We start from the raw sequence: 14,600 nt of genomic DNA on the forward strand, positions 1-14,600 counted from the left end.
GCACACTTATTCTTATTTTAAATACTGTTAAAAATGGATAGTATGCAAATTAGGATGCAGGACCAGTTTTATATTTTGCCGTTTTCATCTTTTGTCTCATTCAGTATATCAGAGGAGGATCCGGGGCCGTTGCGGAGTGACAGTGAAGGAAAATTTGGAGGAACCAAAGTAAGCAGGACCTTCAGTTACCTCAAGAGCAAGATGAGCAAAAAGAACAAGGTTGGTATACATTTTACTTTATTATATATGTATGTGTATATGTATAGGTGGTTGTATGTGTTTCAGCTGTAGTCAATCTAGAATTCTTCCGCTCGAAAACCAACACATTTCCTTCAAGGCTTATTTTAACCATCTTAGACCTTATTAGTGGAAACAAATGTTATCATGCTGATCTAATGGTGTTCTTTGATGCAGCAGCATGCACCTGCTATTTAACTTTGAGGTTTTCTTCCTGTGGTTCCTGTTGATGACGAGGTTGCTGATGGTGTGAAAGCTCTCAGCAACCCCCGCACTATCTGAAGTTGCTAGAGCGCTTGCAGAGTTTGCTCTTGTGCAGGCAAATGTGTGCACACTCTGTCTGTCGTACAAGGGTTCGCGGTAGGGAAGTTCAACAGGATGTAGAAGCAAGCTGTGGTCTCTCCATGGCTCTGTTTAAATATACTAGCTAACACCAAGCTTTACAGCTCATGCAATTCAATGGAAACAAATACATGTTAAAATCTATGACTTCACAGTTTCGGAGAACTTTCATGACATTTATTTGATGTCCACATAAATCAGCTGGGAACCATATATGGTTTATGAATTTAAATATGGTTTTTAAGATTTTATACACATATTTTGACCTAAAAAAGCATACAAATTAATTTGGCACATGCTTTTTGTTTTTTTTAACAGAGTGTCATGTTGGTAACTAGGCAATTGATGTAGACAGGATGCATCTTCATTGTTTGATGTAACATTGCCGGGTCTGAATTAACTGCAGTGTCGATCTGTGTTGAATCAGCTAAATGTCACAACACAAACAAAAAGCTGCCTTTTGTACTAGGGTGGGTCCATGGTAAAAGGAAGTGAACTGTATCTTTAAGTTGAGCCCCAATGTGAAAGACGACAGAAAGAAACTGCAGTCACTTCCTCTGGCTGGCACGCCTGCTCTCCGTCATGGGAACTTATGTGTTTGTGCAGACAGACTTTTAACCTCATCTGCCATACCTTCAGGCCAGTGCTCTCACTGGCTACCTTGCATCAGGGATGTCTACGTTGTGTCGTAGGTTTTTACCGCAGGGTCGGTCACTGAAGATCAAGAATACTGGTGGTCTGGTTGAGGTAAGACTGTGTTACTAAAGAGCAGATGTTCGATTTTTTTTCCGTCACGTATTTCGAAAATAGACATTTGTTTGATGTTGTGTTCTGATGTTTTAGAGGTTTCATGTGCAATGTATTATTTTAGTGGCTTGGAAACTTTTTTTTTGCTTCCCGAGATCATTGTTTCGCTCCAGTTGAGAAAGGCGTGAATTATGTAAATCACTTGTGTTTGTGTTTGGACATGTTTTTACTTTTTAGCCATGTTTAAACTTTTTGGGAAGTGCACTTTGACTATCTATCTTCCTATACTGTTTGTAGCCAAATATTTTTTTCCTGATGTTATGATATTAAGCCACCCTTCCATACTCACTGGAATACTAGTTCAGTGAATGTACAGCAGCCTTTTACTTGTTATTAGTATATATTGGAATATTTAATAAGACTGCTTTTAATCCATTTAGTTGAATGCTGCCAATAATTTTTTTTTTTGTTGTTTTCCCATTGTGGCTTGCACATGATCACAATCTTGGTATGTAATTGTTGCAGCAGATCAGACAGGGTTTTGTAATCAGGGTGGTCTGTGAATATGGTCACAATTTGAGGTTTCTCAACTTGAGCTATCTTTGTTCTCAGGCGTCGGGAGTGATGTAGTGAGCATACTGTGGTTTTGACACTTCATGTAAAGTGTTAAAGACATGGGAAAAGGACAGTGTATTTGATGTGTAGATGGCTGCATGGATGGGTCGATGGTTGGATGATAGTTGGGTAGCTGGATGGACATATAGATGATGGTAGACAGACGAATAAGGTAGATGGATAGATGAGTAGATACATTTATATGTTGGTAGATGGATTGTTAAGGGGTAGGTAGATAAATGGAAGGATGGGTAGATGGTAGATGGATTGAGTATATAAATTCATAGATCGGTGGATGGATGGTTGGGTAGGTAGATAGATGGATGGAACGATGGGTAGATGGTTGGTAGATTGAGTTATGGGTATATACATTTATAGATATGTAGATGGTTGGTGGTAGGTAGATGGATTGATGGATACAGTAGATAAATGGTAGATAAATTTTAAGACCGGTAGATGAATGAATGATAGATGGTAGATAAGATGGATGGGTAGATGGATAGATGGATGAGTAAATGGATAGGTACATGGGTGGATGGTAGGTAGATGGATGTGTAAATTGGTAAATGGGTTGATGGTAGATAAATTTATAAATAGGTGGATGATAGATGGAAGATGGGTGGATGATAGATGGACGGGTAAGTTTGTGGATAGATATATACTGTAGTAAGAATGTGATGAAAGGACAGATGAAAAGATGGATGGATAGATTTTGACATTGAATACGGATGGACACATGGGTAGATAGGTAGATATATTGTTGAGAACAGTGAGGATACTGTAAATGTGATTTTGAGGATAGACAGATTTTGAGAATACGTGAATGTGTGTGTTCATCCCTGCAGCAGGAGATGAATGATGAAAATGAATGAAAGTATTGATTGTGCAGCTGATGGGGTTTCTCAGTGATCTGCTGACACTGGGAGTTTTATGATGGATGATTCCCATCCATTATGATTGAATCTCCCATCTGGGCTGGGACCTCACTGTAATTGAGTCTTATGCACAGCTTGGACTGTCTGAAATCACTGTACATCACACATCTACACTCTGATTTACTCATTCACCTTTTGGCTTGTATTTTGCAGGAGAAGGAGAAGGACAAGAATAAGGAGCGTGAGCGAGATGCCAAAGACAAGGAGAAAAGAGCCTCAAACGGGCATCTCTTCACTGCGGTCATGGCAGTACCCACAATCCCCTGCCAGCAGTGCAACAAATCCATCAACACTAGAGATGCCTTTCTCTGCACCAGTAAGAGATACAGAACTCTATTCTACTCTATAATCTTCTCTACTATTCTGCACTCTATTTTCAACATTACTGTGCTTTCTACAAAGACTTGCAATTCTACGTTCTCATTTATTTTATTTTATAACCGTCTTTTACTATTCAATACTGTATTTCTGTTCTCTTCTATTTCATATTCTGGATTCTTCTATTTTTGTTTATTGTTCTATACTTTTTGTTCTATAACCTTTTGTAAACATTATACTTCCTTCTCTCTACTTTTCCTTTCTAATCAACTCTTATAATACACTATACACTCTACTCTTATATTCTATAATCTTTATACTGGTCTATACTCTACTCTCTATTCTATACTCTTATTTTACATTTTCTACTCTATTTTACACTCTATTCTACATTCTATAATCTACTGTTTTGCTGTATACTTTTTGTCAAAAGTCTGTGCTCTTCCATTCTGTTCTTTGTTCTGCTCAGTCAGTACACTATTCTACATCTACTATATAAATTCTTTATTAATCTATATTTCAGAGTTTCCCAGAGTTATGTGAATATCTTTTCTATCTGTGTTGGAGGAAAAAAATCAATTGAAAGGAAACAATACTAAATTAATTTGCATGCTAGAACAATAATACTATAAATTTACGATATGGCTAAAATGACTAAAAACTCCTTATATAACACTCCTGTAAAATTAGGTAAGGGCATGCAATTTATGATAAAAATACATACGATACATATGCTTAAATAAAATGTATTTGGATCACATCAGTTCAGTGTGCAAAAACAAAACAAAAAAAGGGTAAAATACTGATCTGTTGTATTCTGTTGCTTCTTTTGTTTTGCCATTGGCTCATGTCTTTTTTGGCACTTCCTCCTTTACTGTTATTTGCAGTGCAGTCATGCATTGGGTTAAACTTACCACTGTGAAAGTGTTTTTTTTTGCAGAAGTTTGATTTGCAAGAGATTCACACAGGAAGTTGGTTAAATAAATTTGATTCTATAGAGAAAATTCCCGCAGATTGTCTCTAGAAATAAAAAAGCTATTTTAATGAGCTAGTCAGCGACTGCTTCTAAGACGTAGATAATTAATTGTGATTTAAAGCTGTGCATGAGCAGGTTTCTGGAGATACACGGTTGGCCATGATACGTGTGGAGAATTGGGTTAATGTGTGTCTCAGAATGAGCAGTATTTTAAAGAAAGGAACAAAATAAATAAAAATAAACGGAGTAATCTTGGCTATCTGCCCAGACAGGCCTTACACAGTGTTGCATCACTCTGTGGCTCCACCCGCACACAGCTGGCGATGCTCAAGCGCTGCACCAAGGCCAGTCAGTGTGCTGGAACATCCTGTCAGCACACCGCTACCACCAATGCTCTCTCTGTTTATTGTACTCAGAGGATGTGCTGGCAGACTCATTACCATTTCCTCTCGTTTCCCAAAAGTGACTGATGCGCGAGACACTTTTAGTCAGTTTGATCAGATATCTGAAAGTCTTGTGTGATAACTTTGTTGTGGCTGTTATTATTATTAAACAATTTAATACTCTGCTATTAAATGCTAAAAACTTTTTTTGCTGAACCCAGATTTTTGAGTTATAGTGGATGTTGCTTTTCTTGTAAAATAGTCGCTTTCCGTGACTGTGTGGGATTTGCTGGAGAAGTTCTGAGGGAGTGGGGAAAGTTGTGAACTTGTGGGGAAATTATCACAGTCTCTTCGCCTTCAAACATGTAGATTGTTGAAGGTCTAGCAGGCCTTGATACCATCATGCACACGATCTGAGATTGTGTGGTTTTGTTTTTAGAAGCTTGCAAATCTCTTTTGGGTGTGTCTAACTGTACTGCAGTTTTGTGGTCATGAGGTGCAAAGTAGACTGACAGAGAAAAGCCAAAGCACCATCTGTGCAGGTATGTTTGGACTGAGGATTAGCAATAATGTTAGAATTTTTGCTTATCGCATTGACAGCAAATCTGCATAATATAAAACTGGTTGTACATTTAACGTAACTAATCACTTGTGTCATATGTGTATATATTGTGTTTGGATTTTAATTTCAATCAACACTTCTTTTTTATATTTAATTTCTGAAATGCACAATTTTAGCTTGTTTTTATAGAAAGAACGAGTGTAAACACCGATTTAGCGCATATACTTGAAATCTTTAAACAATGAAGACTAGTAAGGACTCAATTGAAGTGTTTGTGGTTAAATTTGTGGTAAACATCAGCAGAGGTGGAGTTACGCAGGAAAAGGCTAATCTCACTCTCTCCTACACAAACAGAAGCAGGAAATGGCACAGTGTTTCTTCCAGATGCCTGTTCTGTTTGCTGCCGGCATGTGTTTTTTTTTTTTTTTTTTTTTTTTTTTTATATAGTTTCAGGCTTATTCTGTCTGCTTTTGGATATGATCAAGTGGAATATAACACTAAATTGATGGATCAATGCCTTTCATTCAGTACTGACTGTACGGTTTGTGTGTGTGTTTGTTTTCAGGTTGCAATGCACAGGTACACAAAGGCTGCAGAGAGAGTCTTCCTGTTTGTGCCAAGGTCAAAATGAAGGTATTCCATTCCTGCCTTGGTTCTCATATGACATAAGTCTTAAACGGTGAAACTTTTGCACGTTTTATATGTTTCTTCGCTAACTATTGTCGGTTGAATGACCTAAACTGTAGAAATAATACGAGTAATGGGGAAGTTTACCACAAATTTAAGATTCTGTCATTATTTACTCAAAAGTGGATGTTAAAATTATGACAATTTTATTTTTATTTTTTTTGTAAAAAATCATAATATGGATCTATGCAGATTAAAGACTCTTCAAAATATTTCTTTCAGCAGCAAAAACAGCAGCAGACCGTTCCAGATTCTGCTTCAACGCCTGGTGTCACGCTTAGAAGTAAAAGTAAAGTCCTCATATAATCGTGCATTTTTCCATTATTTATGCATTTCTGCTTTATTTAAAAAATATGACCATGTGAATTTGTTAACATGTTTAGCCCTGCCTGCACGGGATCGTCCGTGGTCTGCAATCTCCATTCCTGATGATCAACCCGCCCCTCTCGCCCCTCCTCGGAAAAGCCCCAGCAGTGTCATGTCTTTCAACAGTAACCCGCTGTCCAAGAGCATGTCCATTAATAACATTGCAGGGTCAGTGCCAATGCTAGCTGATAACATACAAATGTTTTTAGATCTAAAATTGTAATAGCTTTAAAAATCACAGTTTTGCAGATTTCTTCATTGTGGCCTTGATATTTAGATTTTGAGCTCACTATATTATAAATCAGTAAGGCATTAAAACATGGAGTATATAATGTATCTTCTGCTCTTTGCACATTCAGACCAATGGAAGACACTCCTCTAAAGAATCTGAAGTTTCTGTCCCAATCGACCGACTCTCTTCACAAGACCTGTAAAGTCAGTGAGTCCACAGAATCTCTTACTGATGAGGGTAAGTCTCTTTATTTCATACTTGAATCATTACCAATAAAATATACACCTGTCTTGAGTCCAATCAAGTTATGAAGTTTTTTAATTAAATATTTACATAATTAGTGGTTATTCATAATAAATCATTTACAATTGCAAATATATCTTTTTTTTTTTTGATTATTTATTAATTGATTTTTCCCTGCAAGGATTAAATTGACAGAAGTGACAGTGAATAAATGTTTAACATTTTATAAATGTTTTTAAAAAATTTAAAAATTATTTAGATTTCAAATAAATGGTGTTCTTTTGAACTTTCAATTCATTAAAGAATCCTGAAATATGTACTACGGTTTCCTAAAAATATTAAGCACCTTAACTGTTTTCAGCATTTACCATTACACCACAAATTACAGTTTCAATAAAATAGAAAAAATAAATATTAAAAAAACAGCCATTTTCAATTACAGTACACATTGTTATTGTTTTTAATTTATTTATTAAATACAGCCTTGTTAAGCATAATCATCATCTTTCAAAAGCTGATCTTTATGAATGAATGACATTCACTTTATATAAACCGAAACAAATGTATATAGTCTAGACAACAGCATCGTTCTAATCGTTCTGTATATCAGGTACAGAGATGATGGACAGTCAGTTGATGGGAGAGTTTGAAGCTGATGTCAAAGATCTGGAAGCAGATTCATGGAGTTTTACGGTGGACAAGAAATTCCTGAAACCACTTAAAAAGGATGTGATAAAGAGGCAAGATGTCATCTATGGTAAGAGTCACACAAGACCCTCCCAAGAAGCTTCTGCTTTCACTCTCAAACTTTGTGAGAAGTATTGAAACTGTTGAATGAGATCACTGACACACTTGTAAGGTCATATGTTATATAAGTTCCTGCCTCCTCTCATTATTAGAACTCATCCAGACAGAAATGCACCACGTGAGGACCTTGAAGATCATGGCTGATGTTTACAGTAAAGGGCTACTTAGAGAGGTTCAACTGGAGGTTCAGACTGTAGAGAAGATGTTCCCCATGTTAGATGACGTTCTGGACTTGCACACACAGTTCTTCTCACAGCTTCTCGAAAGGAAGAAAGAGTCAGGGAGCCAGGAAGAGGGTGGCTTTGTTATCCGAAAGATTGGTGATGTGCTGGTCTCTCAGGTAAGTTGTAGTTGTCAAACTTGTGATTGAACATTGAGAAGTGTGCCTCTAAATCTTTGGAAACACATTGATTTCTAATCTCTGGAACATTTGGTATAAGTAACGTATAATTTTTTCCACCATTTATTTCTCCCTAGTTCTCAGGTTCCAGTGCCGAGAGAATGAAGAAGGTCTATGGGAAGTTCTGCAGCAGACACAATGAAGCTGTGAACTTCTACAAGGAGCTTCACACCAAAGACAAACGTTTTCAAGCTTTCATTAAGGTAGCCATCTCATTATTTTGCTTTCACAAATTTCTCATAGTATGTTAGTTTATAAAATTAGCCTGGAACTTTAATTCTTATCCTCCTTTTGTTTCCCGCTCAAGCCTGAAAATGGAACTGTGTTTCCTGTGTTTCACATCTGTTTCTGTTTTCCAGAAAAAGATGAGCAGCCCAGTTGTCCGACGGCTAAGCATTCCTGAGTGTATATTGTTAGTCACACAACGAATAACAAAGTATCCTGTCTTACTACAGAGAATACTGCAGCACACGAATGGTACGATTAGTTACTATACTAGTCAGGCTATTTTAATACCTTTGACCTCATCTGTAGTGCTCCAGGTAATATTCTGAAGTATTTCATGACAGAAAATGAAGAAGACCATGCAGATGTAACCCAGGGTCTGAAGTTGGTGAAGGAAGTTATTGCTGCCGTGGACAATAAAGTGAATGAGCATGAGAAGAAAAAGAAGCTAAAGGAAGTGTACAGCAGGACAGACAGCAAGTCTATTATGAGGATGAAAAGCGGGCAGATGTTTGCCAGAGAGGATCTGTTACGTGGTCAGAAGTTAATTCACGATGGGCAACTGCAGCTCAAGAATTCTGCGGGCAGACTCAAGGGTGAGAACCAATGGGTTCATTGGTGAATGAATATATCAGCAGATAAAAAGATTAAAAAAATTCTCAGAACCCCTTAGCAACCGCATAGAAAAACCACCACAACACCCTAGCAACTACATAACAGCAACAGGATAGTAAAACCCACTCAGAAAACCTTAGCAACAGCAAAGAACCAGCCTGGCAACCACATGCAACACCCTAGCAACCAAGTAACAGTGTGAAAGACACTTTAACAGGACACCTTATAGCAACACCCTGGCAGCCGCAATAAACAATGATGTGTAAAAGACACTCAGAACACTTTAACAGCCGTATAGCAACCACATAGCAACACCCAGATGATAACACAATCAACAATTAAATGTAAAAGACACTCAGAACTCAATAAACTTATAGCAACCACATAGCAACACCCTGGCAACCACATAACAACAATTTCATGTAAAAGACACCCAGAACTTATTAACAGCCTTATAGCAACTGCATAAAATCACCCCGACAACCACATAAAAACAAATACATGTAAAAGACACTCAGAATACAATAGCAACCACATAGCAATACCCTGGCAACCACTTAAAAACAACATGTGAAAAAGACTCTCAGAATACCTTAACCTTATAGCAACTGCATAGCAACACCCTAGCATCCAAATAACAAAAAAATAAGTGTAGAAGACCCTCAGAACACATTCCCAACCGCATAGCAACATCCTTACGAACATATAAAAACAATGTGTAAAAGACACTCTGATCACCTTAACAACCTTATAGCAACTATAACACCCTAGACACAATAACAAGAAGCAACCACTCACAACACCTTGAAACCCACATATCAACAGCAAAATCCCGAGTGCAAAACTACTCAGAACACCTTATCAACCACATAGCATAGTCCTAGTACTCACTCACCAAACATTAGCAACCACATAACAGCAACATGCTAAAATCATTTAGAACACCTTAACCGCATGACAACACCCTAGCAACCACCCACAACACTTTAACACCAACAGAGCACAATCAACAAGCCGAAGAAAATAGCATCTGCAGAACAGCTCCATGGAAGCTATCCACATTTTGAAATTGTGGTGTGACTTTTGCCTCTCACATTTAATTCAGAAAATGTAATAAGCTAGTTTCACATTTCCAAATACAGTGCATCGATAAACAGCCTTGACATTTCGCTGACAAAACGAAGTCATGTCTATCACCATAGCAACATACACCCACACTAACACAAACAGGGCCTGTTTTTAAATCTATTTGATGTGTTCTTCTCCAGATGTCCAGGCTTTGCTGCTGAGGGACGTGATTGTGTTCCTACAGGAGAAAGATCAGAAATATATTTTCGCATCCTTGGTATGTTTATTATGTTTATCATTAAACCTCTGCCTGTGACTCCCTAAACAGTGTTCATCAATAATGTTTACATTACCTTTTCTTGTTTGGATGCTGGAATCCAGTATTGTGTAATGTCTCTGGAGCTTTATCAGCACTGGTTTTCATAGGAATATTGGCATTTTAAAGGGGTCATGTGATGTTGCTAAAAAGAACATTTTGTGTATTTGGTGTAATGCAATGTGTTCATGCCGTTTTAAGGTTTAAAAAATACATTATTTCCCACATACTGTACATTGTTTCGCCTCTATGCCCTGCCTTTCTGAAACGCATCGATTTTTACAAGGCTCATTGGTCTGGTCTGAAAAGCAAGTTGTGCTCCGATTGGCCAGCCATCCAGTGCATTGTGATTGGCTGAATGCCTCAAGTGTGTGACGGAAATGTTACGCCCCGCACCATATTAAGGATGCCATCTCCTGCCACGACCAGACAAAACCAATAAAACCCATTACAAACGAAGCATTTGTTGCATCCAGTGGGGAGATAATTGCTGATTATAATGACTTGTACTGCCTTTTTACGCATTATGTTGCATCGCGACATGTAAACCTAAAACCATGTCTTCATTTGTGATTGGACAATGACAATCAACAAGCGCTACTCTACACTGCTCAAAACTTGCGTTTGAATCATCAGTGGCAAATCCTTTCAATATGTAAACATACTTACAGTCTGAGAGTCAGAACAGCTGATGTTGTAGTCTGCTCTCCCAGGATCAGGAAACAGTCCTCCATAAAATGCGTTGCACACATCTGAATATTTGGGGCAGACTGTTCTGTAACAGTGATGTAAATACAACTTATCCACTGATTTCTAGTTGTGTCCTCTTTTGGAAGGCCAAACGAAGTAGTTTCGCATTCACAACAAAACACCGCGTCACACACGGGTGGCTGAATGATCGAGGCCGGCTTGAGAACAGTGTGGCCAGCATTTTTGACGAAGGACCTTTCAGCAACAACATGTGACGACCCTGAGCTGGACTCCACTTCATCCACGGTGAAAGCTGATCCAGTGATCCACAGCGCAAAGTTGATGTATTTCCTCAGCGACCAGCACGGATCGGCTGTAGGCATGACGAAGTGAATATCGTCCTCTTTCAGAAAGTAGTTTCACTTTCACAATGAAACACACAGCGTCTCCACCACATGGCGGCGTGGCAACAACAATACTACAACGAGAATAAAAGTTATGCCGCCTTTCTTTGCGTGAACATTTGGGCGGCGTTATGCAAATCTTCCCACATCGTGATGTAGACGTGGGGGCATGTTAGAATGAGCTGATTTTTTTTGGGGGGGGGGGGGGTGCAGGCTGACCCTTAACTTTTATAAAGAATAACTGACTTTAGTCTTTGCAACTTTACATATCATCTTTATGCACCAAGAGCTTGTAACAATCCAAAGAGAAAGAAAAATTGAAATGGCATCATATGACCCTTTTAAGTTATTTGGCACTTTCTAATTGTGTAAACTTGACCCATTTATTTTCTAGTCCCATCGCATTCTCTTGTTCTCCACTCTCAGGACCAGCGCTCCACTGTCATCTCCCTGCAGAAACTCATTGTGAGGGAAGTAGCCAATGAGGAGAAAGGATTGTTCCTGATAACGGCAGGCATTGAGAAGCCTGAGATGGTAGAAGTATACACCAGCTCTAAGGAGGAGAGGAACACATGGATGCAGCTGATTCAGGAGGCCATGCAGTCAATGTGAGACTCTGAATCGGTTTCTCATTCTATATACAGGAAGAACGTATGCACAATATATCGATCAATAACATTTTTTTAGGCCAATATTGAATATTTAATTATACATTACATTTTTTTCAATTTTTAGATTTAGATTAGCTTTTCCAACATCTTATGCTCACTTAAATTTAATTCTTAAAAACAACATTTTTAATTTATCTTGATAAAATAGTACAAATAATAATTCATAATAATTCAGCTTAACATAATTGACAAAAGGTACTTTAAACATCACAATTTGTGAGCTGGTAGTCTTTCTTTACAGACTCTCGATTTCCTCCAGGGAGGGTGATGATGATGAAGGTGTGCCTAGTGAAAACGAAGAGGACAGAAGACTTCAAGAAATCAAAGTCAAGGAGTTGAGAGGTACCGAATTCCATTTTTTCATTTTTGTGTGTTTGTGTAGATATGGTTTGTTTGGGTTTAGAGGAAAAAGTAAAGGTCTTTGCACAATGAGTGTGAAATTCTTGTCTGAAATTTTCACACGTTAAGAATAAATACAACCTCACGTAGTGTCAATCACGATTACACACTGCCTCTGAAACTTTTGTCCGTCATAAAAAAATTCAGTCCATGTTCGATTTTCTGCATTTTCGCATCCGTAGCAAGCATTTTGATTGGAAAGGATGACAACAGAGTATCACTAGTCTACATTTTGTCACTTTATATTTGAAACTTTTATAAATTGTTTAATTTATACATAATTAAATATTATATATATATATATATATATGTATATATATATAATATTTATACTAGTATACAAGTACATATGAGTACAGTCTGTTTAAAATGATTTTTAAACACTCTAGTGACTAGAATGACTGAAAAGTCATGAAAATTAGATGTAGAAGATGTATAATTGCTGCTAAAATGCAGTGAATCTTATGCTTCTCATCATGAAATAAACATCTGTCTTTACAGATCAGCTGCATAAGAGGGATGAGCAGATCTTGACTTTACTGGAGGAGAAAGTGAAGTTGTTCAGGGACATGTGTGACTGTGGCTTACCAGACGAGACCATCCTTCGCAACCGAATTCTCTTCAGGGCCACACCCGATGACATCACCAAAGGAGAGCCAATCATGAAAGAGGCTCTGAAGGAAGGTGAGACGACCAGTACAGTTATATAATGCTTATTATATAAGTCGGGAAAAACACTGTAGGCGTCTTACAAACATATGTCAGCTAGAAAACTTGATACATTTTAAAATGTTTTTATGAATATTGCAATCTTAGAGGGCTGAGATTTAGAACATAATTTAGTTTTATAATGACTCTATGAAGTGGAGGGTGTTAGCTACATGTTGCATCAGATTATAGTGCTGCTTGTGCGTATGGTCCCTGGCCAGTTACACAACCTTGCTTAACCAGAATCACATTAAATATGTGAGTCACACAGTCTCAGAAAGACCTCAATACTGGCTGTGCTTGTAGCAGCTACTACTTAAATGAAAATAATAAAACGCAGTAAGTGTTTTCAAATATTAATGATTTATTATTTAAACCTCAATTTATTTTTGCTGTTATGATGCAAGTAAGCAATGTAATGATACTAATTGGTCAAATTAATAGAAGTAAAAATCTACGAATTTTCATTATGCTCAGACTTTTTCGTATGAAAATAACAAAAATGCAATAAATGGTGAAAAAAACAGATTTTTGTTTTGTAGCTATTTGTTGACGTTTAAATTATTTTTGACATTAAAAAACAGGTGGACGCTGAAAATGTTTATTTTTGTTTGATATTTATTACATTTTTTCATAATTTGCCTCAGTCGTGTGTTTATTAGTGACGTTGAATTAATGAAAGCAGTTAAATCTCCGGTTTATTCCGCAACCGCTATAGGCATTTCCTGGGTTTCTTCTGTGAGACGTATTTGTCGTTTCAGCATAATCATAATCATCTCAACTTAATTTTGATTAATCGCGCAGCCCTAATGTGCTTTAACAAAAAATACAAACTACTTCTTTAAAACTCCTCCAAAACATTGGAAGTGACAAAACAACAAGTAAAATGAAGTAAGTGATATTCCCGAACAGCATTTTAGAGTGTACTTAGCGAAAAAAACTTGAAAGTGCTGAGAAGATGCTTATGCTTTGACTGTGGGAGTGATAGATAGTGCTTGTCACAGTTCATACAGCAAGTAGGAGTATTCATTAGAGGAATGTGGACATGGGCAGAATCGATACGTAAAGCTGATCTGAATCCACAGGGCAGGAACAGATAATGGATTGCTTAAATGCTGCAGGTCAAGAATGGGAAAGAGTATTGATTACTGTCTCTTCTTAACCTTTTGTGAGCTGTTGGTGTGTTTGATTTTTATTGATTTTTTGGATTGTTCCATGTTGGGAGAATCTAACTAATTATAAATCAAAAGTGTATTTTATTTTGTTTTTAAAATATAGTTGTTTCGGTTTTTTGATTTCAGAGTGAACAATGGCCTAGACAGGTTTTTTGATATTTGATCTACCATTTAGTGTTTACCTGCATTAATGACTTTATTCCATGTTGAATTGTTGTGTGTTTGTGTGTAGTTGAGACATTACAGGTTCTGGTAAATGACAGTCTAGGAGCAGCGGTGCAGGATGGCGTATGTGCGGCGGGGCCCGTGACTTTGCCACGACGGGCGGAAACCTTCGGAGGCTTTGATAGTCACCAGATGAACATCTCAAAGAGTAAAGGTGGGCGTGTTTTCCATGTGTGTGTGTGTGAATGTGTGAGTGTGTGTGAGAGCATTTTGTGATGCGACTCGTGTGCGTGGGTGTTTGTTCCAGTTGAGTC

General features: G+C 37.5%; 1 protein-coding gene across 10 annotated transcripts in view; it reads left to right on the forward strand.

The window, feature by feature from the left end:
• The window catches only part of akap13 (A-kinase anchoring protein 13), a 93,344-nt gene that overhangs the window by 71,180 nt on the left and 7,564 nt on the right, over positions 1–14,600 (forward strand). For 4 of the 10 annotated variants that reach the window (XM_059535831.1, XM_059535828.1, XM_059535838.1 and 1 more), the window contains 16 exons: positions 105–219; positions 3,030–3,192; positions 5,681–5,748; positions 6,025–6,091; positions 6,186–6,336; positions 6,528–6,637; positions 7,254–7,400; positions 7,543–7,790; positions 7,928–8,053; positions 8,210–8,327; positions 8,420–8,671; positions 9,959–10,035; positions 11,595–11,776; positions 12,081–12,181; positions 12,740–12,922; positions 14,354–14,500. In XM_059535831.1, coding sequence (XP_059391814.1) covers positions 105–219; positions 3,030–3,192; positions 5,681–5,748; positions 6,025–6,091; positions 6,186–6,336; positions 6,528–6,637; positions 7,254–7,400; positions 7,543–7,790; positions 7,928–8,053; positions 8,210–8,327; positions 8,420–8,671; positions 9,959–10,035; positions 11,595–11,776; positions 12,081–12,181; positions 12,740–12,922; positions 14,354–14,500 — 2,255 coding nt within the window. The remainder of the gene's footprint in view (positions 1–104; positions 220–3,029; positions 3,193–5,680; positions 5,749–6,024; positions 6,092–6,185; positions 6,337–6,527; positions 6,638–7,253; positions 7,401–7,542; positions 7,791–7,927; positions 8,054–8,209; positions 8,328–8,419; positions 8,672–9,958; positions 10,036–11,594; positions 11,777–12,080; positions 12,182–12,739; positions 12,923–14,353; positions 14,501–14,600) is intronic. The other 6 variants (XM_059535835.1, XM_059535832.1, XM_059535837.1 and 3 more) reach the window with 6 other exon arrangements.

Source organism: Carassius carassius, chromosome 43 (genome assembly GCF_963082965.1).
Source record: "Carassius carassius chromosome 43, fCarCar2.1, whole genome shotgun sequence".
Classification (NCBI taxonomy): Eukaryota; Metazoa; Chordata; class Actinopteri; order Cypriniformes; family Cyprinidae; genus Carassius; species Carassius carassius.